This window comes from Carassius gibelio, chromosome B2 (genome assembly GCF_023724105.1).
Source record: "Carassius gibelio isolate Cgi1373 ecotype wild population from Czech Republic chromosome B2, carGib1.2-hapl.c, whole genome shotgun sequence".
NCBI lineage: Eukaryota > Metazoa > Chordata > Actinopteri > Cypriniformes > Cyprinidae > Carassius > Carassius gibelio.
This window is the reverse complement of record NC_068397.1, coordinates 1,694,042-1,721,866: the sequence shown is the minus strand read 5'-3', so window position 1 is coordinate 1,721,866 and position 27,825 is coordinate 1,694,042. Positions and strand designations below refer to the sequence as shown.

General features: G+C 44.8%; 1 protein-coding gene across 1 annotated transcript; it reads left to right on the top strand.

Annotated features, from left to right (window-relative positions):
* Nucleotides 1–69: 69 nt before the first annotated feature.
* LOC127950447 (alanine aminotransferase 2) lies at nt 70–27,775 on the top strand. Its single transcript, XM_052547510.1, has 11 exons — nt 70–734; nt 1,097–1,186; nt 13,209–13,317; nt 13,714–13,847; nt 13,979–14,222; nt 15,294–15,373; nt 17,057–17,193; nt 24,660–24,834; nt 25,094–25,249; nt 26,411–26,523; nt 26,733–27,775. Exons 1-11 carry the CDS (start codon nt 630–632, stop codon nt 26,821–26,823), a joined length of 1,434 nt encoding a protein of 477 aa, XP_052403470.1. The 5' UTR covers nt 70–629; the 3' UTR covers nt 26,824–27,775.
* The last annotated feature ends 50 nt before the right edge of the window (nt 27,776–27,825 follow it).

Below are 27,825 nucleotides of genomic sequence, written 5' to 3'. Positions count from 1 at the left end.
CACTCACAACTACATATACACCTGTTCAGTGTTCTGGAACACTGTGCGCTGATGTTTATTCTGTTTCTGTTTTAGGAAAAATTGAGAAGATTGAACCTGTACAACTCAGCATACCAAGATATTTTGGACATTGCTTTACTCTAGCTATGAGATCAGTTTCAGGAAGGTTCTGTTCTGTTCCAGCATGACTGTGCCTCAGTGTACAAAGCAAGGTCCAGAAAGACATGGCTGGATGAGTCTGGTGTGGATGAACACAACAGATCACAAATGCATAACTGGATGAATAAGCAAAAATGCTTGTTTGAGACATGACTACAAATGGAATGTTAATTCGGTAGATGATTTTCATTCCTCTCCTGTGGTGAGACGTTGAGCATGGAATAGTCATCCATTTATCCCAAAATGACTTTGTTAATGTCTCAACGAGCCCGAGCCACTATTGGGACTTTGCTCCTATAAGAAAGTTTCCATATAGGACCAAAGATCCAGGTTTAATAACTAAACATGTGATAAAGACTGATTTTGAACATTCAGCTAACTGTGAAGATCTTGAATTCAGGAAAGTCGTCTAACCAAGTGAATTAAACAACAGAGAAAATACACACAGATCAAGACGCTATTGAACAACAATGTCCTTCATGAAAGACATCAGTCTGTTGGTGAAGAACAATTTTCTCTCTGGAATTGATGTTTTATCGAGACGTGCGGCACAGATCACAGTTGAAATACAACAGGTGTGGTATTACTTTAATAATAGTCTCATCTTTTATAGCATTAGTATGGTATTTTGCTGCAAATTAATCTAACTCTAGGCAGCATGGATAGATTGGTGGCATGCCCTTATTTGTGGAAAACCTGTTGCTTTTTCCTTTAATTCACTTTAATTTTATATCAATTTATGTTGTTTTTGTTTTTTACTTGTATCATGTTAGAATTAGATAACCAATTCAAAATCTGGATCCTGAAGTAAATGAAGTAAAACCAGTCAGCCTTAACTGAACTGCCTTGAATCTAATTTTTTAAGCATAGTCTGATTTTATGATTACACAGGGAAACAATAATTCCCTTTTGTGATTCTTATGTCAACTGATTTTAGGGTGAGAGAACAAACTATAACAAGGTGCTTGATTTGTCTTCTGGAGATCTGCACAGAGGAGGAATAAAACCCATCACCTTTGTTCGTCAAGTGGGTAGAAGCTTCATTTATATCAGAGAACAGACAATAACAAATTGAAAAAAAATGTAATATGAAAATATACATTACTAATCATTATTATTATTAATATAACTCACTGTTCCCAATATATCATGTGGCTCAAAGCATTTTGGATTGAATCTCGCATCAGTCGAGTCTCTTTCTTTTATTTATTTATTTTTTATTATTATGTGTACATTCTAAATCACATCCAACAATCCCCCGACCCTCACCATCAAATTTCTAGAGTAGCGTCCATCCTGTCCTTTAATTCAGATAAGAATTGTAATTAGAAGAACTGAGCATATATATATAACAAGACAAAATAATAACAAGGTGGCAGCGTGAACTTATCATCCGTAGTGGTTGTCATGTATTCGTTCTCTTAAAGACTGATCACTTAACTTATAACACACACTATGTGGTGATAACGTAGAAGGACTACGTGAGAACCTCTAAGGATGATAAGTTCGCTCTGCCGACTTGTTATTATTTTCATGCACACCAGACTATAATGTGATGTATGCAAAATACATAGTTTTGGCCGTTACATCCTCTACATCCTCAAACAGAAGTACATCGTCTGCAGATATAAGGAATTTCATTGCACTTTAACAAGTAATCTGAACATCCTAAATATGTGCAATATTGTAAATGAGCCCTCACTAACTGAGTTTATTGCCAAAGTAATGTTAGAATGCTTTTCATTCTTGTTTCTGTGGCGACCAGAAATGGACAAAGAGAGTAGCCGTGGAAATGGAATGCGGCTACTCGCCCCAAGAACAAACAATTGCAATCTTATCTTCTTTCGGCTTCCCTCTACCAGCACTGGTCTCGGCCAAGGTCGCTTCCACCTGCTGATGTTGACTCTGTCTGGGACCTGAGCAAGGCTGTCTCCATGGCAACTTGCTCTGACGTTATCACAATCTGCGGACTGAGGCACCTAGATTGAATCGCAACTCTCCAGGCCTACAAATACACGAACTCTAACACACACACAGATACAGATATGCATTCACCCCCAACCTCCCCCCATCCCTCGCCTTCACCACTTTGTACCGCCAGTCTGTCAAGCGGGTCTGTGACCAGCGCTTTAATAGCAGCAGGGTAGGACGGCTGCTGCCTGCACTGCATTACCTCGACCCCCCAATTTCTGTCCACAGTTGCAAAGTCTTGTGTTTATGGTGTATGTGCTTTTGTTGCTGAGGTGTTTTTTTTCGGTTTTTCAGCATACTGTACTCCCAAAGAAACATAGTCTGGCTGTTGTTTTTTTTCTCCTCACTTTCCTAATGTTATGCTGTATTTCTTCCTCAATTCCCTGTCTTCCTGTTCTGTCTACCCCATTGTATGTATGTTGTTTCGCTGGTACTTGTGACTAGTGACAATAAAGGGCTACTACTACTAATAGACTTAGTAGACTGTCCTGTTGGGTTCCGCTGTACAAGTTAAACAGCCTAGAGTGCAGACTATTGTTCAGGACTATTGCAGAGGGAGAATTATAAAGTAATTTAAACCAAGAGAGAAAGACTGGGCCAAATCCACATTTTCCCAAAGTTAAAAAAAGGTACCCCACTCCACTCTGTCGAATGCCTGTTCAGGATCCAAGGAATCAACACATTCTGGAATGGCCTGATGCTGAGAATATATCAGGGGAGAAGATGGTGGGGAGGACCTCTTCCAGTCTTAAGGCAAGCACCGTTGCTAAAATTTTAACATCACTGATGAGCAAAGAAATCGGACTATAGGACACACTATAGGAGGTGGAGCAAAAGTGGTTGGAGGGCCAGGCCCATGTGGAAGTGGAGGAACAGGGGATTGAGGTAGGGCAGAAAGCAAGTGTGGAGCTGGTAGAACAAGACACCAAAGACGGCAGAGCAGGGGGCCAGGGTGGAGCAAATGAAGCTGAAGTCCGCCAGTGTGTAGCAAGTGGAGCAGAAGTGTGTCCACTAGAGGTCTCACTTCCACTTATCATCACTGTTCATTGTTTTCAGCTGTTTCCACTTACATCGTTTGCACCTATCTTTAAATACCTGGGTTGTTTCTGTCTTTCTCAGTCCTTGTTTGATGTCAGAGCGTTACATGTCTGTCAACTCTTGCCTTGTCTTGCCTTGCCCTGTGTTCGTGTCCTGTTTATGTTTTGTTTGGATATTCTGGATTTGACCCTGCTTTGCTTGATTACCCATTTGGATTACCCTTATTAAAGATACATACCTGCAAATGGTTCTTTCATTTCGTTCCTGCAACGCCGAACGTGACAGAAGGACTCCGTCACAACAGAGAACCAGCGGTATGTCTGTTCATGCCTCATCCCCAACCACAGAGCGGGACAGAGGTGGTTTTGAGGGAACTCGTCTGGTGGTTTTCCGGGGGACCAGGGGAGGTCGCCGAGGAGGGAGTGGTCGAGAGGAGACTCGGCATCACTCTCAACCATGGTCTCCCGTCAATCCGGGGCTTCTGTGGAATGGGTCAGAGCCACCGTCTCACCATGGCGGATGGAGAGGGGAGAAGAAGAGCATGCCCGCCATGGTGGCGCCACTGCCCATGATGGGCGCTAGATCCACGCCACGAGGCAGGATGGACGCCAGCCCAGTAACGCCACAGCACAAGATGGCCGCCAACCCAGCGCCGCTGCGATGCAGGGCCACCAACCCCGCACCACGAGGCAAGATGGAAGCCAGCCTCACACCACAGGACCAGATGGCCACCAGCTCAGCCCCGACATTCAAGATGGCCGCTGATTCATTCCTAGAGTATTTCTCCACGCTGTCACAGATTCTAGAAGTTCCCAAGACTATTCACGTCAAGGCTGCTGAGTCAGCGCCACAGCCCAAGATGGCCGCCAGCCAAGTCCCACAGCACAAGATGGGCACCAGCTTAGAGCCACAGCACAAGATGGCCGCCAACCCAGCACCACAGCACAAGATGGCCGACTCAACGCCTGAGTCGCCAGTCAAGGCACCACCGACTCGCCATCATAGAGGACGGAGGACGGGGAGACGGGCGTCTACCGTTCCTCAAGACCTGGAGAACATTCCCGAGCGGGCCGCTGCAGATGACGGAGCAGATGACCACCACATCCTTGTGGTCACCCTCGGAGTCCCCCAGGGTGGAGCAGATGACCAACACGCCCCCGAGGTGGAGGCCGAGGTGGTGCCCGATGCCGAGGCGGTGCCCAAGGCTGTTCCGGAGGCCGATGCTGTGCCCGAGGCCGCTTCCGATGCCGTGGCCGAGGTGGTCCCCGTGGTTGTTCCGGAGGCCGAGGTGGTGCCCTATGCCGAGGCGGTGCTCAATGCTGCTTCGGAGGCCGAGGTGGTGTCCGATGCCGAGTCAGGTTCCGGTGGACTCTCCGGAGTCGAGTCAGGTTCCGGTGGACTCTTCGGAGTCGAGTCATGTTCCCGTAGACTCTCCGGAGTCAGGTCAGATTCCCGTGGACTCTCCGGAATCGGGTCAGGTTCCGGTGGACTCTCCTGAGTCGAGTCAGGTTCCGGTGGACTCTCCGGAGTCGAGTCAGGTTCCGGTGGACTCTCCGGAGTCGCGTCAGGTTACGGTGGACTCTCCGGAGTCACGTCAGGTTACGGTGGACTCTCAGGAGTCAAGTCAGGTTACGGTGGACTCTCAGGAGTCGAGTCAGGTTCCGGTGGACCCTCTGGAGTCGAGTCAGGTGCCGGCGGACCCACCGGAGTCGAGTCAGGTGCCAGTGGACCCTCCGGAGTCGAGTCAGGTGCCAGTGGACCCTCCGGAGTTGAGTCAGGTGTTTGTGGACCCTCCAGAGCCAGGGCCAGTCACAGATGACCCTCCAGAGCCAGGGCCAGTCACTGATTACCCTCCAGAGCCAAGTCAAGTCACTGGGTGGTCTGCTGCTCCGTTCTGGGGGACTCCAGCCTCAACCACGGGGGCGTGTTGGTCATCTGCTCCACCCTGGGGGACTGCGACGTTGACCACAAGGATGTGGTGGTCATCTGCTCCGCCCTGGGGGACTCCGACGTTGACCACGAGGACGTGGTGGTCATCCGCTCCGCCCTGGGGGACTCTGGCGGCGACCACAAGGACGTGGTGGTCATCTGCTCTGCCCTGGGGGACTCTGGCGGCGACCACGAGGACGTGGTGGTCTTCTGCTCCGCCCTGGAGGGCGCAGGCTTTGACCACAAGGCCGTGGTGGTCTTCCGCTCCGCCCTGGAGGGCTCTGGCCTTGACCACAAGGCTGTGGTGGTCTTCGGCTCCGCCCTGGTGGGTGCCACATGGTGTTCCTTATGGACTTCTGTTTTGTGTATTTGAGTTCTGTTATGTTTCTGTCTGTTCCCCTCAGTTTGTCTGGCCCTCCATCCCTCCCCCTGAACCTCCTCCGGTCCTCCTCCCTCCTGGTCTTTTTGGTTTGTTTGGTGTGTCTGGGTAGCATCTGGTAGCTGTTCCTTAGAGGGGGGGGTAATGTCACAGTGTTTGGTCTGTGTATCCCTGGTGGCGCCACTGCCCATGATGGCCGCTAGATCCACGCCACGAGGCAGGATGGACGCCAGCCCAGTACCGCCACAGCACAAGATGACCGCCAACCCAGCGCCGCTGCGGTGCAGGGCCACCAACCCCGCACCACGAGGCAAGATGGAAGCCAGCCTCACACCACAGGACCAGATGGCCACTGTCACAACCTGGCTCAAGGGTCATGACAGAAGAGGGAACGAGGCAGCATAAATAATCAAAAAGTGATTTATTTAACAAAAGAGTCACCAAACATAACTATTTAAATGCAGACGGTAAGTCTCCGTAACACAAATAAACCCAAACAAAATATAATAGTCGGCGTGATCAGGCCATGGATGACATCTGGATTGCAGAGAAGAGACTTCCCGAGTAGTTTGACCAAGCGGAGCTTTATCTTCACTAGTTCACAGGTTCCAGGTGCACCCAATCAGCGATCACCTCAACAGAACAAAGATAATTAATCACACAAGGGCCGTCACCCCCCCCCCCCCCATAAAGTCGGTGACCCAGAGGGGCCACCGGCAAAACAAATCACAGGTACCATAACCCAATATAATCGAAAATGTTAAATTACAAAATTACCACAACACAATAAATGGCAGAATATTACACAGCCGAAATATACATTAAATTTCAACTTGCGTTTAAGCTACTGCTTCCCTCCATTCCATCTTCAGCAACCCCGACCTGGGAATCAAATTAAGAAAACAGGCATAGGAAAAACAAGTCTTAAGACAACAAGAAGCGGCATCAACACTTAAAGCATAGGAGCACGTGATAACGCGTCTGCTATTACGTTGTCTACACCTTTAATGTGTCTAATCTCCAGTGCGTAGGCTTGCAAAAACAACGACCACCTCATGAGTCTCTGATTGGGACACTTCAGTGACTGTAAAAATGTCAACGGATTGTGATCGGTGTACACAACAAGTGGCCGCCCTCCTCCAATGTACACCTCAAAGTGCTGCAAAGCCCAAACAAGTGCCAGCGCTTCTTTCTCTATCACTGAATAATTGAGCTGATAACGGTTGAATTTTTTGGAAAAGAAGCTAACTGGTCTCACCATTCCCTGATCATCCTCCTGTAACAAAACAGCACCTGCACCCACCTGACTTGCATCTACTTGGAGCATGAATGTTTTATCAAACTGTGGTGCTATCAACACAGGAGACGAACACAACAGGGACTTAATATTCTCAAAGGCTTGCTGACACTCATTAGACCACACAAACTTTACCTTAGCTTTTAACAACTCAGTCATATGAAAAACAACTGTAGAGAAGTTCTTACAGAAACTCCTGTAGTATCCAACGAGACCCAAAAATCGTTGTAACTCTTTTTTAGTTGTAGGCCTAGGAAAATGTTCTACTGCCCTGACTTTGGCCTGGACCGGAGCTACATGGCCCTGCCCCACTACACGTCCCAAATAAGTCACCGTTGCCCTCGCAAACTCACACTTGGCCAAATTTACAGTCAAACGTGCCGCAGACAACCGGTCAAACAAAGCTTGAATGCGTTTAAGATGAGCATGTCATGTGTCACTATAAATAACCAGATCATCTAGATAAACAGAACAACCTTCTAAACCTGACACAACACGATTCATCAAACGTTGGAATGTCGCTGGAGCATTCCTCAAACCAAACGGCATGACTCTATAAGAATAGAGTCCAGATGGTGTAACAAATGCCGACACCTCCTGAGCACGCGCAGACAGCGGAACCTGCCAATATCCTTTAAGCAAGTCAAACTTGCTAACAAATTTGGCAGAACCAACCTGATCTATACAGTCGTCCATACGTGGCAACGGAAAGGAATCTGGTTTAGTGACTGAGTTTACCTTCCTGAAGTCTGTGCAAAATCTAGGCGATTTATCAGCCTTTGGAACCAAAATACACGGTGAAGACCAACTAGAAGGTGACGGGATTGCAATATTATTTTCCAACATGTAAGCAACTTCAGAGTCTAGATATTTAAGTTTCTCTGGAGACATGCGGTAAAAACGCTGTTTAATTGGTTGTGCGTTTCCAACATCAACATCATGTTCGATCCAATTTGTGCATGTAGGAACATCATCAAACAGACATGGATATTTCTGTATCAGATCTGACAACTCACCACGCTTAGATTCAGTCAAATGCAACAACAGACTATCAAGGTTACGAAGGGTCTCAGAATTTTTTAGACGACCATATAACAAACTGTCATCTGGTTCTGGCACTCCATCTACCTCATGTGATTCTGACACTGAACTCACAAGCAAAACCGGATGCACCTGGTCTCTTACTGTCTGGCTTACCTCAGCCTCACGCTTATAATATGGTTTGAGAAGGTTGACATGACATAACTGTGTTGACTTTTTCCGTCCTGGTGTTGCTATTATATAATTCAGGTCAGACCTTCTCTCAACAACTGTATAAGGACCAGCATATTTAGCCTGAAATGGCGAGCTCACAACAGGCATCAGTGCGAGCACTTGATCTCCCGGACTAAACTCTTGATGCTCTGCACGGCGATCATAGTTATTTTTCATCTTACTCTGTGACACTTGCAATTTCTCCCTCGCCATTTCACCTGCTACAAACAAACGATGTTTAAAGCCATTGACAAAATCAATCAAATTTCTGGGTGGTTCTGCCTCCACCAGACCATCTTTTAAAACAGCCAAGGGTCCACGCACTTTGTGTCCAAAAACCAAGTCATTAGGACTAAAACCTATACTTTCCTGCACAGCTTCTCTTGCAGCCAACATAAGCCAGGGAAGACCCTCCTCCCAGTCTCTATCCAGCTCTGTGCAATATGCACGCAGGAGAGACTTCAAAGTCTGATGGAATCTTTCCAAGGCCCCCTGACTCTGTGCATGATAGGCTGATGATTGGTTATGACTGACACGCAACAATTTCAAAATTTGACCAAACATGTGCGAAGAAAAGTTGGACCCCTGATCGCTCTGGATGACCTTCGGAATGCCAAAGACCGAAATGAACTGACTTAGAGCTTTCACTACCGCCTTAGTGGTAATTGCCCTCAATGGATATGCAGCAGGATACCGAGTATTCTGACACATAACAGACAGCAGGTATTTACAGCCAGACTTAGAGCATGGTAACGGACCCACACAGTCCACAATCAGGTGCTCAAATGGCTCATTCCTAACCAAAATGGGTTGTAATGGAGCAGGTTTAACATACTGATTGGGCTTACCCGTTAACTGACACACGTGACATGTCTTAATGTATGTTGCAACATCTTTTTTCAACCATGGCCAAAAGAAATGCTTCAAGACACGAAGATAAGTCTTTTTCACACCAAAGTGCCCACTCTCATCATGAGCAACTTTTAAGACAAGGGGACGAAATTTAGTCGGTACCACCAACTGAACGATAGCATCCCCAACAAAGTCAGTACCCAGAATCAACCATTTCCTAAGCAACAAGCCTTTTTGTAAGAAATACCCACTTGCTACACTGTTGATCTCCTTAGCAGATACAACACAATTAAACATTTCTTTAAGGGAAGAGTCACTTTGCTGTTCCTGTATCAACTCAATTTTTGACACCGATAGTGGAAAGTCCGACATTGATGGAGTCACGAACTCTACTTCACCCTCATCAGACTCCCTCTCAGACTCCGCTTTACTCATAGCTCGTGTACTTACACAGGCTGAGAAAACTTGAGGTAAATCAGCGGCAATATGGTCAACAACAGACTTAACTGGGCAAGATGCAACGACTGGCAAGGGAGTAGTGTCAGCCCAAACATGGCTACCGGCCAGCCCGTTACCCAGAATGAAATGAATCCCCTCAATGGGCAATGCTGGATGTACTCCTACATTTACCTCTCCTTTTACCAGTTCACAGTCCAAGATCAACTTATGTAACGGTAAGGGAAAAACAGTTAAACCCATACCACGACTTAGTATGCATTCACCCGTGTCAGTTTCTTCTGACAATGACAACACAGATCCCACAATATAAGAGTCATAGGCCCCTGTGTCCCTCAGAATTTTTACTGGAACCCTAACCTCACTTCCTACCAGTGACACAAACCCATCTCTTATAAAAGGGGCATAAGCTGCCAAGACATCCAGTTCAAGCTCTGTTGTAAGTAACTCAGACACACAGTCCGTAACAACCGGTGCCGCGGCTGCCACAGGATTAACCTTAGATAATACTTTTTTATTTCTAAAATGCAGCAGCGGACAATCAGCCTTCCAGTGACCCTCTTCATGACAGTAGTTACAGTTAGTGTCAACATTACCTCGCGATACTGCTTCTAACTTCGGTGCACCAGCTCTCCAAGAATGCTCACATGTTATAGCACGCTCTCTAAAACTCCCTTTATGGAGTAACAAATACTCATCTGCTAATTCAGCCGCACCTGCCGCCGTGACGCACTTTCTCTCACTAACATATGTTGCAATATAGCCAGGAAGCATGTTTTTGAACTGCTCCAAAACAACAAGGTCACACAGATGCCCAAAAGTAGTGACCTCCAGCGCATCCAACCAACGTTTAAAATGACCAGTTACGTCTCGAGCAAACTCCATATAAGTTTGACCAGTGCGTCTTTCCCAGGACCTAAAACGTTGGCGATACGCTTCTGGTACCAGCTCATACGCCTTTAACACAGCAGACTTGATTTTTACTAAGCTAGAGCTATCTTCTGCGCTCAAGGATGAATAAGCTTCCTGCGCTCGTCCTGTCAGCACACACTGAAGCATCAAAGCACAATCTGCTTCAGGCCAACCTCTAGCTTTAGCAACACGCTCAAATAATATAAAAAAAAGTATCCGGGTCCTTTTCATTAAACTGTGGCAGTAGTCTTAAATTATTAATATCAAAGGAACACCCAGCTCTAGACAACTGCACACTCTGATCTATAGTGGACCCCTTACTATTATTTGCCAAAGATAATCGGCGCCCTTCCAGATCTAATTTGGCCTGCTCGATTTCTTGCCGAATCCTCTCCACCTCAATCTGCTGTTTAATTTGCAACTCATGTTTACATTTGTCATGATCAAGCTGAATCAACAACAGTTCTTTCTGTTGGTCAAATGTTAAGCCTTGAGTCTGGATAAGTACGCCAGCAGAAACTGGAAAATCATCTTTCTCGTCTACAGCCAACACACCCTTCTCCCTCAACTCAGACTTCAAAACTACCTTAATGTTCTCTTTAAGGCGTTTGTCCCCTAACACTATAGAGAAGTGCTCTGCAATCTTCAGTAGCTGCTCTCTAGTACAACGCTCCAACGCCTCTTCAGATGGCGTTGCAATAAATGCATCACAATCTGCCATTATAACGATTGGCACATCAAAACCACAGCAACAGACCCAGCAAGACAATGTAGCTTCCTCGTGTGTACTAAAAGGACTAAACCTCAAATGGTATGGAGTTTTCCCGCTATCTTGATCAACCCAGCTAACTAACTCATCCCTAGTCTTCATGCAGCTACTTGTGGTGGGTATTTATGCACTAATGACCACTGGCTTGGAAGAGCAACTAGCACGCTAGCGACCCTCCCAAAACCATGGACATGCTCCCAAGCTAAAAGCTTCACCCACGTTCGCCACAACACTACCAAGGACCCGCACAACAAGCCCAAAAGTGGACCGTCGCTACAGCCTACAAGAGAAAACTCCAACCGCTTTTGAAAACAATATGCACACAAGGACCCACAACATTCACCTGGATTATCTGTTGACTGTAACAACAAATAATTTGTAAAAGAAACAAAATCACCTACAAGTTTTCAAATGCCAAAACCAACCTTCACTTACCCTGCTCAACCAACAAACCAATCACTACAACACTACCCCAAATGAACAAATGAGCAAACAAACAATTACCAAAGTAAAACAAACTTCTTACCATTCGCACAAACTGCCACGCTCCCAACAACTAGAACCTTATACATAGGCCTACCTATTAAACATTGATATCTTATTAAATTGCCTGAATTCTAAGACCGAGACGAGCCCCCATTTTGTCACAACCTGGCTCAAGGGTCATGACAGAAGAGGGAACGAGGCAGCATAAATAATCAAAAAGTGATTTATTTAACAAAAGAGTCACCAAACATAACTATTTAAATGCAGACGGTAAGTCTCCGTAACACAAATAAACCCAAACAAAATATAATAGTCGGCGTGATCAGGCTATGGATGACATCTGGATTGCAGAGAAGAGACTTCCCGAGTAGTTTGACCAAGTGGAGCTTTATCTTCACTAGTTCACAGGTTCCAGGTGCACCCAATCAGCGATCACCTCAACAGAACAAAGATAATTAATCACACAAGGGCCGTCACACCACCAGCTCAGCCCCGACATTCAAGATGGCCGCTGATTCATTCCTAGAGTATTTCTCCACGCTGTCACAGATTCTAGAAGTTCCCAAGACTATTCACGTCAAGGCTGCTGAGTCAGTGCCACAGCCCAAGATGGCCGCCAGCCAAGTCCCATAGCACAAGATGGGCGCCAGCTTAGAGCCACAGCACAAGATGGCCGCCAACCCAGCGCCACAGCACAAGATGGCCGACTCAATGCCTGAGTTGCCAGTCAAGGCACCACCGACTCACCATCATAGAGGACGGAGGACGGGGAGACGGGCGTCTACCGTTCCTCAAGACCTGGAGAACGTTCCCGAGCAGAGCGCTGCCATCCAGGAGGACGTTCCCGAGTGGACCGCTGTCGTCCCCGAGGCGGTGTCCGAGGTGGTGCACGATGCTGTTCTCATTTCCTACATCAATAATTTTAAAACTACATTTAAAAAATATATTTTTTATATTTTTATTTTTGTTTTTATGTTTGAGCTTATATATCTCTATTATAATAACAGTCTGAGTGATTCTGATTCAGTAAACTTTAAAGTGTCAGCTTTGTGAACAAAGGTTAATTATGTATCTAGTCAGAAAGAATCATGAGCAGAAACCTTTTTATTTTGGGTATGTAATTTCTGTCTACATGCCAAAAAAGGGGGGTTACTAGTAAGGGGTTAACAGTGGTCTCAGGAGGCATAAAAGGACAAACAGACAGTTCAGAAACAGCATCTTTGGCCGTATCAGGGTGAGCAGACAGTTCAGGTGCATCCCTTTTGATAGGCAGAGAGTTAATACCGGACTCGGTAGCCTTGGGACTGACTTTGTGGTTCTAGGCATGGTTGACATGACAGAACGAGGCTCTGGGATGGCAGCCATGATGGGACAATAAAAATAAACAGTAATGGACAGGTCAGGCAGCAAATGGTCATAAAACAGATAAACAGTCCGAAATCAAACAGACAAAGGCAAGGCAAGGCAGAAAACAGGAAAATGTTACAGGCTAATAATACTCCACAATGTGTCAATCTGCGTGTGCAAGCTTTATAGTCCTTATAATATGAAACAAGTGATAGCCAATAACGAGTTCCTGGGCAGAGGGAACCTGGGAAATGCAATAATAATAAGGAATGTAGTTCCCTCTAGCAGAGCTCATGGGTACTCCAGCTGGCGATCGTAATAATTGGCCAATCCCTTTTTTTTATTATTTTTATTTGCAGGTCCTTGCTGCCTGCTTCTATCCAGCCCTTTTGGAGGATGACAGTCTGCCATTAGATGTTAAACAAAGGGCAGAAATTCTCCTTAGTGAATGTGATGGTGGAAGCATAGGTGAGTTTTTGTCCCAGCACAGTAAATATACTGGCATATCTTGCTGTTTTCATACATTTAATTACCTTAAAAAAACTGTAAAAAAAAAAAATTATGTTTACACGTTATAAAAGCTTAATGACTAAATGTAAAAGCATCCTCATTTCCATCTGGAAGCTTTAAGTTTTGAGAATCGAACATAAAGTTATCAGAAAGGTAACATTTGCACCACTTGTCAAATGTTAATTCATTTTTTACTTCAAATGAATGTAAGCTTTCAGTTTCAATTGATTTTATTTTATTTTTTACAATGTGGACAGGTCTGTTTGAATATTCATTAACATATATGAATTGGTTGAGTTTAATGTTGAATCCTTTCATGTGTATGTGATACTTATGTGGTGACAATCTCTTCAGGCTCATATACAGATTCAAGCGGAATTGCCAAAATTAAACTCTGCGTGTCTCAGTACATTACCAGGAGAGATGGAGGAGTTCCTTCTTCACCCGATAATATCTTCATCAAGTCTGGGTCACAGACGGCTCTCATGGTTCAGTCAACAAAAATCTTTTATCTTATTTTATTTATTATTATCATTTTATAATACTTTCCTTTAAAAATGAATAACTGGACATGGTGTGTGGCACTTTATGCCAGACTGACTTAATATTTTCTCTTTAGATTATGCTGAAGCTGCTGATTCGTAGCAAGGACTCATGTCAGACTGGTGTACTCATACCTGTACCCGCATATGCTTCATTTACTCTTGCTCTGGAAGAACAGGGAGCTGCCATAATACCGTACCATTTGTGTGAGGAGCAGGGCTGGACGCTGCATGTGGAAGAGCTTCGCAAGGCACTTCATACTGGCAGAAAGACCTGCAATCCAGTCGCGCTTTATATCTGCAACCCAGGAAATCCAACTGGTACAATAAGGAATTATTCTCATTATTGCAAGAAATCTATGCAGTCTAACTTGGCTGAAGCTTGTTTACCTTCATTATCCTGTCTAAAACATACATTCTTCTCTAACCATATTTATAATTCATTCTGCTGTAATAATTCCAAGGATAAAGAAAACTAGTCCTGACCCTACTTTTCTCATTTTAGACCAATTTCTAACGTAATATTTCTTTCAAAAATACTGTAGAAGACTGTAGAAGCTCAGTTCCATGCTCACCTTAAAATACTAAACTAACAATGTCAGTTTGGCTTTTGTGCATTTCATAGTACAGAAACTGTAATGGTTAAAGTTACTAATGATCTGTTGATGTTGGCTGATTCTGTACTCTTAACTGTATTCATTCAAAATCCTCATAGAGAGATAAGCTTCTATTAGAATATGTGGTACCCCACTTACCTGGTTAGATCAGTCTGTTAAATTATACAAATGTAGGCCATGTACTTCATTTTTTACTACTGGTGTTCCTCAGGGCTCTGTATTGTGCCATCTTTTGTTTATTATTTACCAATTCTACCACTTGGTTATATTATTAGGAAATTTGGGTTCATTTTCATTACTATGTGCATGACACCCAGCTCTGTCCCCTAAGCCTGATTCCATTCAATTCCATTTTTGCATTTTTCCTAAATTAAATGGTGATAAAACTGAAGTTAGAACTAAATTCAATTTGACAAAATCTGACCATTTTTATTGATTATTGATAAACCTATAATTTCCATCTTCTCAGGACAAGAGTTTGGGTGTCATCATTTTAGTAGCCCATGCTTTGAAGCAGACATTAATAATATGACTTGGTCCATATATAATTCCATCTAGAGAAAATGAGTCATCTGCATGTCTTGCATCAACTAGTACTGGTGTTCTTGTACATGCCTTCACATATTGCTTAATGTAATGCCTTTCCTCTTTGGTGTACCCAGCTTTGTTCACTGTTTTGAAACGCACTTATAAAAAGTAAATGCATTTAGTGTCCAATATTGAAAACAAGGAAAGTATTTATGAATGGATGAATAAATGTTACTTTGAATATTAGGTCACATACAGAGTAGGAAATCAATAGAAGAAGTGATCCGCTTCGCTGCAGAAGAAAGGCTGTTTATACTGGCTGATGAGGTGAGTTTATCTCAGGTAATGTAAGAGCTCTCTGTCAAATATAATTCAAATATTTCTAAATCTTCAGATCAAGGGTGTCCATTCCTGCTCCTGGAGGGTTACCTCCTAGCTGAGTTTAGCTTTAGCTTTAACACTCTCATTGCATTCAGGTCAGTTTTGACCGAAAAGCGGTACAGAATTTGTTTTAGTGTGGGAAAAACTTGAAAATGCAAATTGATCAAAATTACCAAAATACTCATCATTTATTCATTTTATTATTAAAAAATTTGAAATGGAAAAAAATTAGGTGATTGTGGCCTAGTAGTTAGAGAGTTGTACTTGTAACCCAAAGGTTGTGGTTTCGCGAGGGGAGTGAATGACCTGGTCCGGATTTCCCGATAACGATTGATCTTGGCACTTAAGAGTGTTTTCTACGAGTAATTTTGCAGTTGTTCGTTATTGTTTCACGTACGTTTCCCAACAATGCACTTAAAACAGTCGCACGTAGCTGTGCTTTAAGTGCTACTTAGGAGCCGCTGTCCATTTGTCAAGTGCTGAAATCTCATCTTATAGGTAAAAAATGTTAGCCTGAATGAACTGTAAGTCGCTTTGGATAAAACCTTCTGCTAAATGCATAAAATTATTTAAATTAATTTATTTATACACAGTATAGAGAGAGAGAGTGAGACGTTATTTTGGACCAAATACATAGCTGGTTTTCGTGCACTTCAGCAAATCATTGACATATTTTTTGTTCAGTCATTAAATTTAAATGTGTATTTCGATAGTTCTCCCCTTTTTAATTATTTCATTTATAAATTAATAAAACAAATATAAGAAAACGAGTCATAAAGTGTACAATAAAGCACAATCAAACCATTATATTATAATCACTTTGCACTTGAATCAAGTTAAAGGTGTAATCTGCTGATTGTCCTGAAGGTGATGCATAAATCTTTCTTCTTACGATGCACTTAGGGCTTTACGATTACTCCAGAGCACCCGTAGATCTACTATGATTTTTAAGTGCTACCTAAGTTACGATGCTTTTGGGAAACAGACCATAATATTAAGATCAGTTGTACGATTGTTTTTACGAACTTCTTAGGCTTACAAAGCTTTTGGGAAACCCGGCCCAGTGCTCTCTTCCATCTTCAATACCCATGACTGAGGTGCCCTTGAACAAGGTGCTAAACCCCCAATTGCTTCCTGGGCACCACAGCAAAACATTACACATCCAGAGTGTTTGTGTGTACCACTTGGATGGGTTAAATTGACAAATTCTGAATATGGTTACCATATTTGTCCATCACATCACTTAACTTTCACTTTAAAATATGTTTTTAAAGATATATAACCATTCAAACTAAATTGTTACACCTTTTGCGTTCGGGTCAGTTTTGACCCAGAGGTAAACTGTGATTTTACAGTTCAGTGTTCTGAGAGTTTTATTAGCCTCTTTCAGTTTAGAAATTCAATACTATACTGATAATAATACTGGTAATTATACTGTCACAATATACTAGTAATAATAATAATAATAATAATTAATCACATCTGAACCAGCTAATCAAGGTCCACTAGAAAATTCCAGACAGGTGTGTTGAAGCTAAACTCTGAATAAAGTTGCCCTGAAGGAGCAGGATTGGAAAACCCTGCTCTAGGACCACCTTTTGACATGTTCGGTCATTTGTTTCTCTTCAGGTGTATCAGAGCTGTGTGTATGGAGATGACACTGAGTTTTATTCCTATAAGAAGGTGTTATCAGAAATGGGCTCTACTATTTCCAGCACTGTGGAACTGGCCTCCTTCAATTCGGTCTCTAAGGGCTTCATGGGAGAGTGAGTAGTTGTGCTACTGAATGTTATGAAGGGCCCCTATTGCATCTGTCGGTGTTCTTATTCTTTTTTTAAAGGTAGTCAGTGGCAGCTCTATGAACAGTACACAGGAAAATTATTAAATTTGGCAGACTTATAGTTGTGGTCCTGAATAGTATCTCTAGGACAAACTCTTCACTGCCAGTTCAAAAATAGACTTTTCAAATGTTTCTAAATTCTTATTTGATGTATGTATAAATATAATTAAACCATATCATTTTCCATATTAAAATGACTCTTAATTCAAATTGTACTAATAATTGGAGGTGGCTGGGGTTTGATGGTTGCACTTTTAATAAATCACCAAATGAAGTACAAACCCAATTTGAAAAAAGTTGGGACATTGTACAAATTGTGAATAAAAACAGAATGCAAAGTTTCAAATTTCAATATTTTATTCAGAATACAACATAGATGTCATATCAAATGTTTAAACTGAGAAAATCATTTTAAGGGAAAAATAAGTTGGTTTTAAATTTCATGGCATAAACAAATCTCAAAAGTTGGGACAAGTGTGATGGGTATTGAAGAGAGAGGACTCAAATGCAAGGGCAAAATGACAGTCTTTAATTAAACAAGGGAAAGCCACAGGTAAATCCAACCAAGGAGTACAAACAATGAGAACCGAGGGAGGCCCGAAGGCTGGGTATAAATAACACAGGTGACCTCTGTGGCTGGAACGACCAGCAGGCTGGCGAGGCGGAGGCTAGTCCGGGCTCAAGGGAGAACCGGAGATGAGAGCTCGCAGAGCGGGAAGGCCGCAGCGTTGGACAGCAGGTAAGGTTCTGTGGGGTGCAAATGGTGAGCACAGAGAAGTACGGGCAGTGATAGCAGTTAACTAACCCAACAACGATTATACAGGACACGACAGGACAGGACCAACTTCTAGTGAAGATGCCAAAGACCACAGCCTCATACGGGAGTAACAATCTGACAATGAGACACGGGAACGAGAGGGTAGAAGTAGCCCAAATAACGAGGCAAGATGAGAACCAGGTGGAGGGGAAATTATCTTAATGAGAAGTGAAGACAGCTGTGACACAGAAGCGAAGAGCGAGGGAGACAGGCGGGGATAAACCAGCAGGGGGAGACAAAGAGAGAGAAAAAGAGAGAGATAGAGACAGGGTCATGACAAGACCATGACAGTACCCTCTCCTCAAAGAGCGCCTCCAGGCGCTCCAGCGGGGAAATGCTGGCGAGACCGGAGGAAATCATCAATGAGCGAGGGGTCCAGGATATCCTTAGGGGAGACCCAACTCCTCTCCTCAGGACCATACCCCTGCCAATCGACTAAATATTGGTGTCCACGACCCCGACGCCGCCTATCTATGATCCTGCGGACGGTGTAGACCGGGGAGTCTTCGATACGAACGGCAGAGAAGGACGTGGGGGGGGGGGGGGCGGGAGACCGGTTTAATGCAGGAGACGTGAAACACCGGGTGAACACGACGAAGATTCTGCGGCAACCGGAGTTTGACGGTGACAGGGTTAACGATCTTGATAATGCGGAACGGTCCGATGAAGCGGGGGGCCAATTTACGGGAGTCAGACTGGAGGGGTAAATTAGATGTAGAGAGCCAAACCCTCTGACCCGCGACATAGCGAGGACTCTTGACACGCGATCTATTAGCAGCCACGCACATGCGTCTCTTAGAACGACATAGAGCAGATCTCACCCTCTTCCAGGTTCGCTTACAGCGGTTGATAAAGGCCTGAACGGACGGGCAGTGAGAATCGGTCTCTTGGGAAGAAAATAAGGGCGGTTGATAGCCGAGGCAACATTGAAAGGGAGAGATACCAGAGGCCGAGGAAGGGAGGGAGTTATGAGCATACTCAGCCCAGGAAAGCTGTTCGGCCCAAGACGAGGGATTGCGAAAGGCTAGACTGCGGAGCATGCGGGCAACAACCTGATTGGCTCGCTCGGCCTGGCCATTAGTCTGTGGGTGAAAACCCGAGGAAAGGCTAGCAGTGGCACCTATGAGACGGCAAAATTCTCTCCAGAACTGCGAGGCGAATTGCGGACCCCTATCGGACACGACGTCGGTGGGCAACCCATGAAATTTAAACACATTATCAATCATAATCTGGGCCGTCTCCTTAGCAGAGGGCAGTTTGGTAAGGGGAATGAAGTGCGCCGATTTAGAAAAGCGGTCGACTACCGTCAGGATGACCGTCTTGCCGGCCGAGGGAGGGAGACCGGTGATAAAGTCGAGAGCGATATGGGACCACGGGCGAGAGGGAACAGGTAGCGGCCGGAGAAGCCCAGCAGGTGGGGAATTGCCCGCCTTGGTCTGGGCACAAACAGAGCAGGCGGCGATAAAACGGCGCGCATCACGTTCTAAAGAGGGCCACCAGAAACGCTGGCGGATAAAGGCGATAGTACCTCGAACACCGGGATGAACCGCTAATCTAGAGGAATGAGCCCATTGAAGAACGGCTAATCGTGTGGGAACTGGGACAAAGAGGCTGTCCCTAGGGCAGTTACGGGGAGTAGCGACGTGAGAGAGTGCGCGCTTAACCTGTTTCTCGATTCCCCAGACCGTAGCCCCCACCACCCGACCGGGAGGAATAATCGCCTCTTGGGGGGTGCGGCCGGTCGAGGGATCGAAAAGTCGAGACAACGCGTCCGGCTTACCGTTCTTAGAGCCCGGACGGTATGAAATGACAAAATCAAAACGCGTAAAGAAAAGGGCCCAACGCGCCTGACGCGAGTTCAATCTCTTGGCGGAGCGAATGTATTCTAAATTGCGATGATCAGTCAAAACAATGAAAGGGACAGAGGAACCCTCTAACCACTGCCGCCACTCACCCAATGCCAAGCGGATGGCGAGGAGCTCACGATTCCCGACATCGTAATTGCGTTCCGCGGGGGAGAGGCGGTGTGAGAAGTACGCGCAAGGGTGTATCTTATTATCTGACGCTGACCGCTGGGAAAGAACGGCTCCCACCCCTACCTCGGAGGCGTCGACCTCAACGATAAACTGTCTTGAGCTATCTGGAGTGAGGAGGATGGGCGCAGACGTAAACAGGGTCTTAAGCCGGTCAAACGCCTCCTGCGCAGAACCGGACCAACCGAAACGAGACTTAACCGAAGTGAGGGCGGTGAGTGGCGCGGCCACCTGGCTATAGTTGCGTATAAAGCGGCGATAGAAATTAGCAAAACCGAGAAAGCGCTGTAGCGAGACACGAGAATCAGGGACGGGCCAATCGAGCACGGCCTGGACCTTGGTAGGATCCATACTGATCCCCTCTGCTGAGATAACGGAGCCTAGGAACGTTATAGACGAAGCATGAAAGGAGCACTTCTCGGCCTTAACAAAGAGTCGATTCTCAAGCAAACGTTGGAGAACGCGGCGAACGTGCTGCACGTGAATCTGGAGAGAGGGCGAAAAAATCAAAATGTCATCGAGATAGACAAAAACGAATAAATTGAGCATATCCCGAAGAACATCATTAATCAGCGCTTGAAAGACAGCGGGGGCGTTAACCAATCCGAAGGGAAGGACTTTATACTCGAAGTGGCCGAGGGGCGTGTTAAAGGCGGTCTTCCACTCGTCCCCCTCCCGAATGCGTACGAGATGGTAAGCGTTACGTAGGTCAAGCTTGGTAAAGACTTTTGCCCCCTGCAGGATATCAAAGGCTGAGGACATCAGCGGCAGTGGGTACCGATTCTTTACAGTGATGTCGTTCAGCCCCCGGTAATCTATGCATGGGCGCAAAGAGCCGTCCTTCTTCTTAACAAAAAAGAATCCGGCGCCGGCAGGCGACGAGGAGGGAACGATTGTGCCGGCGCTGAGAGACTCAGATAAATAATTCTCTAAAGCCTCCCGTTCGGGAGCGGAAAGAGAGTAGAGCCTACCCCGAGGGGGCGTGGTCCCCGGGCGGAGATCAATAGCGCAGTCATACGGGCGATGGGGCGGAAGAGACATGGCTCGAGAACGACTGAAAACCCCCCGCAAATCGTGATACTCCTCCGGTACCCCAGTCAGATCTCCTGTCTCCTCCTGCAACACAGAAACAGAAGACACGGGGGGAACAGCCGAGGCTAAACACTTAACATGACATGACAACTTCCAAGACAAAACAGACCCCTTAGCCCAATCAATGTGTGGATTGTGAAGTTCTAACCAAGGGTGCCCCAGTACTAAAGGAGTAAAAGGAGACTGAAAAATAAAAAAGGAAATTGTCTCTTTATGGTTGCCAGAGACGGTCAGAGTTAATGGGATAGTCTGTTTCTGTACCCTAGGTAGGGCGCTGCCATCAAGGGCAAATAAAAGGGTGGAGTCTCTTAGCGGTGTGAGCGGAATACCTTGTTGGAGCGCCCACTTCTCATCCACAAAGTTTCCCTCGGCCCCAGAATCGATCAAGGCCACACAGGAGGCTGACGACCCCGCCCACTGGAGATGCGCTGGAAGTGTCGTGCAGGAAGTGGAAGGGATAGTCTTAGAGGTAGCGCTCGCCAGTAACCCTCCTCCTACTGGTCGAGCGTTGGCCTTAACCGGACAAGAAGACACACAGTGAGAGGCACTAGCACAGTACATACAGAGGCGGTTATGAATCCTCCTCTGACGCTCCTTAGCGGAGATACGCAGACCACCCAGCTGCATGGGTTCAGGTTCAGAGTGGGAGGGGCTGACACGGGGCGGCGAGAAAAGACTCTCCTCCAGGCGATGAGCACGACGGCGTTGATCAAACCGTCTCTCCACACGGATGGCCAGGTCGATAAGGTCGTCGAGCCGGGCAGGGATCTCACGGACGAGGACCTCGTCCCGCACCTCTGGAGACAAGCCCTCCAGGTAGCGAGCGGTCAGAGCGGGTTGGTTCCACCCGCAGGTGGTAGCGAGGGTCCGGAACTCAATGGAGAAATCCGGCACGGATCGTCTCCCCTGCCGAAGTGTGGAAAGCCGACGGGAAGCCTCCTCTCCATAGGCGGAGCGGTCGAAAACCCGGATCATCTCCCCCTTAAACCGCTCAAAGCTTGAGATGCACCCCGCCTCAGTCTCCCAGTTGGCCGTTCCCCACTCGCGAGCCCGCCCGTGGAGGAGTGAAAGAACGAAAGCAACCTTGGCCTTCTCCTTAGCATATGTGACGGGCTGGAGCGAGAAGACCACCTCGCACTGAGTAAGGAAAGCGCGGCACTGTGTTGGCTCACCCGAATAGGCCAGAGGATTATTTATGCGAGGCTCCGTCTGAACAGGAGGACTATGAGAGGCGGATGGCTGGAGACGGAGGTTGTGAACCTGGTTGGACAGCTCGGACATCTGGGCGGCCAAAGAACCGACGGCGTGTCGGGTAGCGGAGATGTCCTCCTCATGCTTCCCGAGAAGGGCGCCCTGATGCTCAACGGCGCTCTGGAACGGGCTGCCACTCGCTGAGTCCATCATTCTGGTCAGATTGTTCTGTGATGGGTATTGAAGAGAGAGGACTCAAATGCAAGGGCAAAATGACAGTCTTTAATTAAACAAGGGAAAGCCACAGGTAAATCCAACCAAGGAGTACAAACAATGAGAACCGAGGGAGGCCCGAAGGCTGGGTATAAATAACACAGGTGACCTCTGTGGCTGGAACGACCAGCAGGCTGGCGAGGCGGAGGCTAGTCCGGGCTCAAGGGAGAACCGGAGATGAGAGCTCGCAGAGCGGGAAGGCCGCAGCGTTGGACAGCAGGTAAGGTTCTGTGGGGTGCAAATGGTGAGCACAGAGAAGTACGGGCAGTGATAGCAGTTAACTAACCCAACAACGATTATACAGGACACGACAGGACAGGACCAACTTCTAGTGAAGATGCCAAAGACCACAGCCTCATACGGGAGTAACAATCTGACAATGAGACACGGGAACGAGAGGGTAGAAGTAGCCCAAATAACGAGGCAAGATGAGAACCAGGTGGAGGGGAAATTATCTTAATGAGAAGTGAAGACAGCTGTGACACAGAAGCGAAGAGCGAGGGAGACAGGCGGGGATAAACCAGCAGGGGGAGACAAAGAGAGAGAAAAAGAGAGAGATAGAGACAGGGTCATGACAAGACCATGACAACAAGGCCATGTTTACCACTGTGTGGCATCCACTCTTCTTGTTATAACAGTCTGCAAATGTCTGGGGACTGAAGAGACAAGTTGTTCAAGTTTAGGAATAGGAATGTGATTCTTGTCTAATACAGGCTTCTAGTTGCTCAACTTTCTTAAGCCTTCTTTGTTGTATCTTCCTCTTGATCATGCACCAAATATTTTATATGGGTGAAAGATCTGGCCATTTCAGTACCCGGATCCTTCTTCTACGCGGCCATGATGTTGTAATTGATGCAGTGTGTGGTCTGGCATTGTCATGTTGGAAAATGCAAGGTCTTCCCTGAAAGAGACGACGTCTGGATGGGAGCATGTGTTGTTCTAGAACTTGGATATACCTTTCAGTATTGATGGAGCCTTTCCAGATGTGTAAGCTGCCCATGCCACACACACTCATGCAACCCCATACCATCAGAGATGCAGGCTTCTGAACTGAGCTCTGATCACAACTTGGGTTGTCCTTGTCCTCTTTAGTCCGGATGACATGGCGTCCCAGTTTTCTAAAAAGAACTTCAAATGTTAATTCGTCTGACCACAGAACAGTTTTCCACTTTGCCACAGTCCATTTTAAATGAGCCTTGTCCAGAGAAAACGCCTGCGCTTCTGGATCATGTTTAGATATGGCTTCTTTTTTGACCTATAGAGTTTTAGCCGGCAACGGCGAATGGCACGGGGGATTGTTTCCACCAACAATGTTTTCTGGAAGTATTCCTGAGCCCATGTTGTGATCTCCATTATAGTAGCATTCCTGTATGTGATGCAGTGCCGTCTAAGAGCTGAAGATCATGGGCATCCAGTATGGTTTTCCGGCCTTGACCCTTACGCACAGAGATTGTTCCAGATTCTCTGAATCTTTGGATGATATTATGCACTGTACATGATGATAACTTCAAACTCTTTGCAATTTTTCTCTGAAAAACTCCTTTCTGATATTACTCCATTATTTTTCGCCGCAGCATTGGGGGAATTGGTGATCCTCTGCCCATCTTGACTTCTGAGAGACACTGAGACTCTATTTATACCCTATCATGTTGCCAATTGACCTAATAAGTTGCAAATTGGTCCTCCAGCTGTTCCTTATCTGTACATTTAACTTTTCCGGCCTCTTATTGCTACCTGTCCCAACTTTTTTGGAATGTGTAGCTCTCATGAAATCCAAAATGATCCAATATTTGGCATGACATTCCAAAATGTCACACTTTCAACATTTGCTATGATATCTACTGTATATAAATATGAGTTTATGAGATTTGTAATTATTCCATTCCTTTTTTACTCACGATTTGTACAGGCTCCCAACTTTTTTGGAATCTGTTTTGTATATTATAAGCTGTGCTAGTCCCCTGCTTGAGTGCACTTTGCGTCCAGGTGTGGGCTTCGCGGAGGCTACGTGGAGCTGGTGAATCTCGACCCTGCGGTGAGGGAATATGCTCGAAGACTTTTTTCCACTAGGTCCTGCCCACCTGTTATTGGACAAATTGCACTTGACCTCATGGCAGATCCTCCAAAACCTGGCGATCCTTCATTCCCCACCTTCTCTGAGGTTGGTGTGCTCCATATTAGCAATTAAAGTAACCCTATTAAGGCATTTAAAAAGTTCTTAAAATAGGTTTACATGCATCCAGAGAAAAAACAACAACTGTTTTATACATTACATAATTATCTTTTTTTTCAGTCTCTAGAACTGTTGAAATAATGAGAGGAAATTGTCCAACATCAGTAAACAACAGTAGTCAAACTAATTATCAGTCTATGAGATTTTCTTGATTTTGAATTTTACTGAATTAATATTTTTTTATCAGGAGGCCCAGTCCATTAAAAATATGATATGTAAAAACACTGGTCGGATTCAGGAGGTATTTTCTGAGCTGCCGGGGATCAGCTGCCAGCCGCTGAAGGCTGGGTTTTTTGTCTTTCCATGTCTACACTTCCCTCCGAAGGCAATAAAATGGGCCAAGGTGAGAATCTGTGTATTTTAAAAGTTTGTGATTGAATTAAAAGTACTGTTGTTAATTAGAAGTAATGCCATGGTAAATAAAACCATCTTGTCTTAGTGTGTAGAACATTTGAATTATCTGAAGAACTAAAAATAACATTTTGTGGAATGGAAAATTTCCATGGATGTTCAACCCAGTGTAGAACCTGTAAGTCCCGCAGATGGCTGGTAGTGATGTGTTTTGGAATGGCCAAGTCATAAACCTTTTACCCCAATCATGATGTTTTGGCATGATCTGTGCAAATCAATACCACTCAAGAAATACTGAACTGAAACAGATCTCTGGGGAGGAAAGATCTGAAATGCATGCTCAGATCTTATAAGAAGCTAGAGGACACATTTGGTGGAGGTTGTTGCTGCTAAAGGAGGATCTACAACAGGATCTGTTCATTCCGCATTTTCAATCAGAAAATCAGGTGCATTTGATTGGGGTTAGAGATAAACACTGCAGGAAGGCAGATTTTCAGGAACATGATTGAGCAATCTACAGTGTACCAATTTCAAGGGTTCAGTTACTTTTTCCAGTGAATGACTGCAGATTGTATTTGATTAAACTCTTGGAAAAGTATAACTGTTTTCATGTTACTAGTCTAGATTGTATTTGTCTATAAATCTGACCAATATCATTATTGGAATAATCAACGCAGAAATCCAGGTAATTCCAAACTGTCCATTAATTTCGATGATACTGGGAGAAGCAAACATAGAAATACAGTTCATAAACGCATTCTAGAACTGTGTCTGGAACTGATATTTTACAGGGTAACCAGGGTTAGACTTATTGATTGGAGGGCCAAATCATTTTGTCTAGTGATGTGACCATGAAGAATGATAAATGTTTGCCTCTATACAAAGAAATAAAACAGTGCTTCTCCACTGAAGGCTAATAAAAGTAGTATATTTACACAAAATATGAGCCATCATCCAGTCAGCACTGAAATCTGAAGCAAGTAATGTGTCATGAGGCAGAATGTAATTTTCCTGAGCCGTGAAAGCGTAACTGTCTCGATACACATGATCTGTGATCGATTGCAATGTCTTCAGTTCAGGCATGAATTCTGAGTACCTCAGCAGTGAGCAAATGCATTTACCAGACTGTAGTTCTGATGTTTTCTCTTCATAGAAAAGACAGATGGAACCAGACATGCTGTACTGTTTGCATTTGCTGGAGGAAACCGGACTGCATGTGAGGCCAGGTTGTGAATACGGACAGAGAAAGGACAGCCATCACATCAGGTTTGTGCGCTGCCACTGTTTTCAGGTAGCTACTGCGTGTATGTGAATGGTAACCTCACACAAAACACTAAATCATGCTGGAAAATGTGAATTTGTCAATTATACAGTCAGTTTTACCCCAGTTGCCATTCAAATAAATCAAATATTAACCCGTCTTAACTGCATCTTCCATTGATTTCCTGTGAAAACCGATTCTTATTGTTTCTCAGGCTCTTTGTGGCAACTCAAGAGAACATAATGGAAGATGCTCTGCAAAGGCTGAAGACGTTCCACATGCGATTCATGAAGGAGTTTTCTTAGTGTCATCTTTAGATTATCAGATCTGTTTAACCCTTGAATGAATAAATGTTTCACAAATCAGACCTGTAATGATCTCTAAACTGCCCCAATAGTATTAAACTGTCCTGATATTTTAATTACAATTGCAAAGTGGAAAAATAAAGCATGTTTCATTATGTTTTGGAACTTGGTCGGGTGTTTTGAGCAACTGCTTCCCATTAACAGGTTACTTTCAGCATCTGGCTCTTATTGGGGTCTGAACCTTTCAATACATTATTCTCAATAAAAAAAACTATTGTAATTTGCATTTATATGTTTAATCCATACAATGCATTGTTGTCTATTGCTACAAATATACCTGTGGTACTTATGGCTGCTTTTGTGCTTCTGGTACACATATTTAGGCAACCTGTACTGGTTATTAGTCAGGTTTCGGTTAATTAAAACTTGGCCATATATTAGTTATGCAGTTTGTGATGGTTATATCTCTTAATAAACAATTATAAATAAATAAATGTGTATTTTAAGGGTTTGTAAACTTCCATTTCCTTACTAAAATGTACTCCGCAATGTAATTTTTTATTTTCATTTTTATGAGGGATAGTGTTCATAAACTCAGCATGGACCTGTGCACTCATAATAATGATGGCCTCAACAGTTGTATAAATTAGATTTTTATTCAGTGTTATTAGATGGCCATATAGTGTCAGTGACTCTTGGCTAGTTTTAGCATTATGTGTGTCTCACAGTCACCATGTATGAAGCGCATACTGGCTCCAGACAGAGTGTGTGTGTCCAGAAGCTCCTGACCTTGCTCTCTCCAGCTCTGAACGACTCAACTGAAGACCAGGTGACCGCTGCAGCTGGGGCCGTTCAGTATGGAGTCAATATAATGATGCATATATATGCAAAAAAATTATGTTTTGCAAACGAAAAAATAAATTTGCTATTTGTGAACAAAAATAAAGAATTGCAAATACAATGCTTTTATTTTGTGTGTCAGTCTAGTTTGAGCTTGCTATA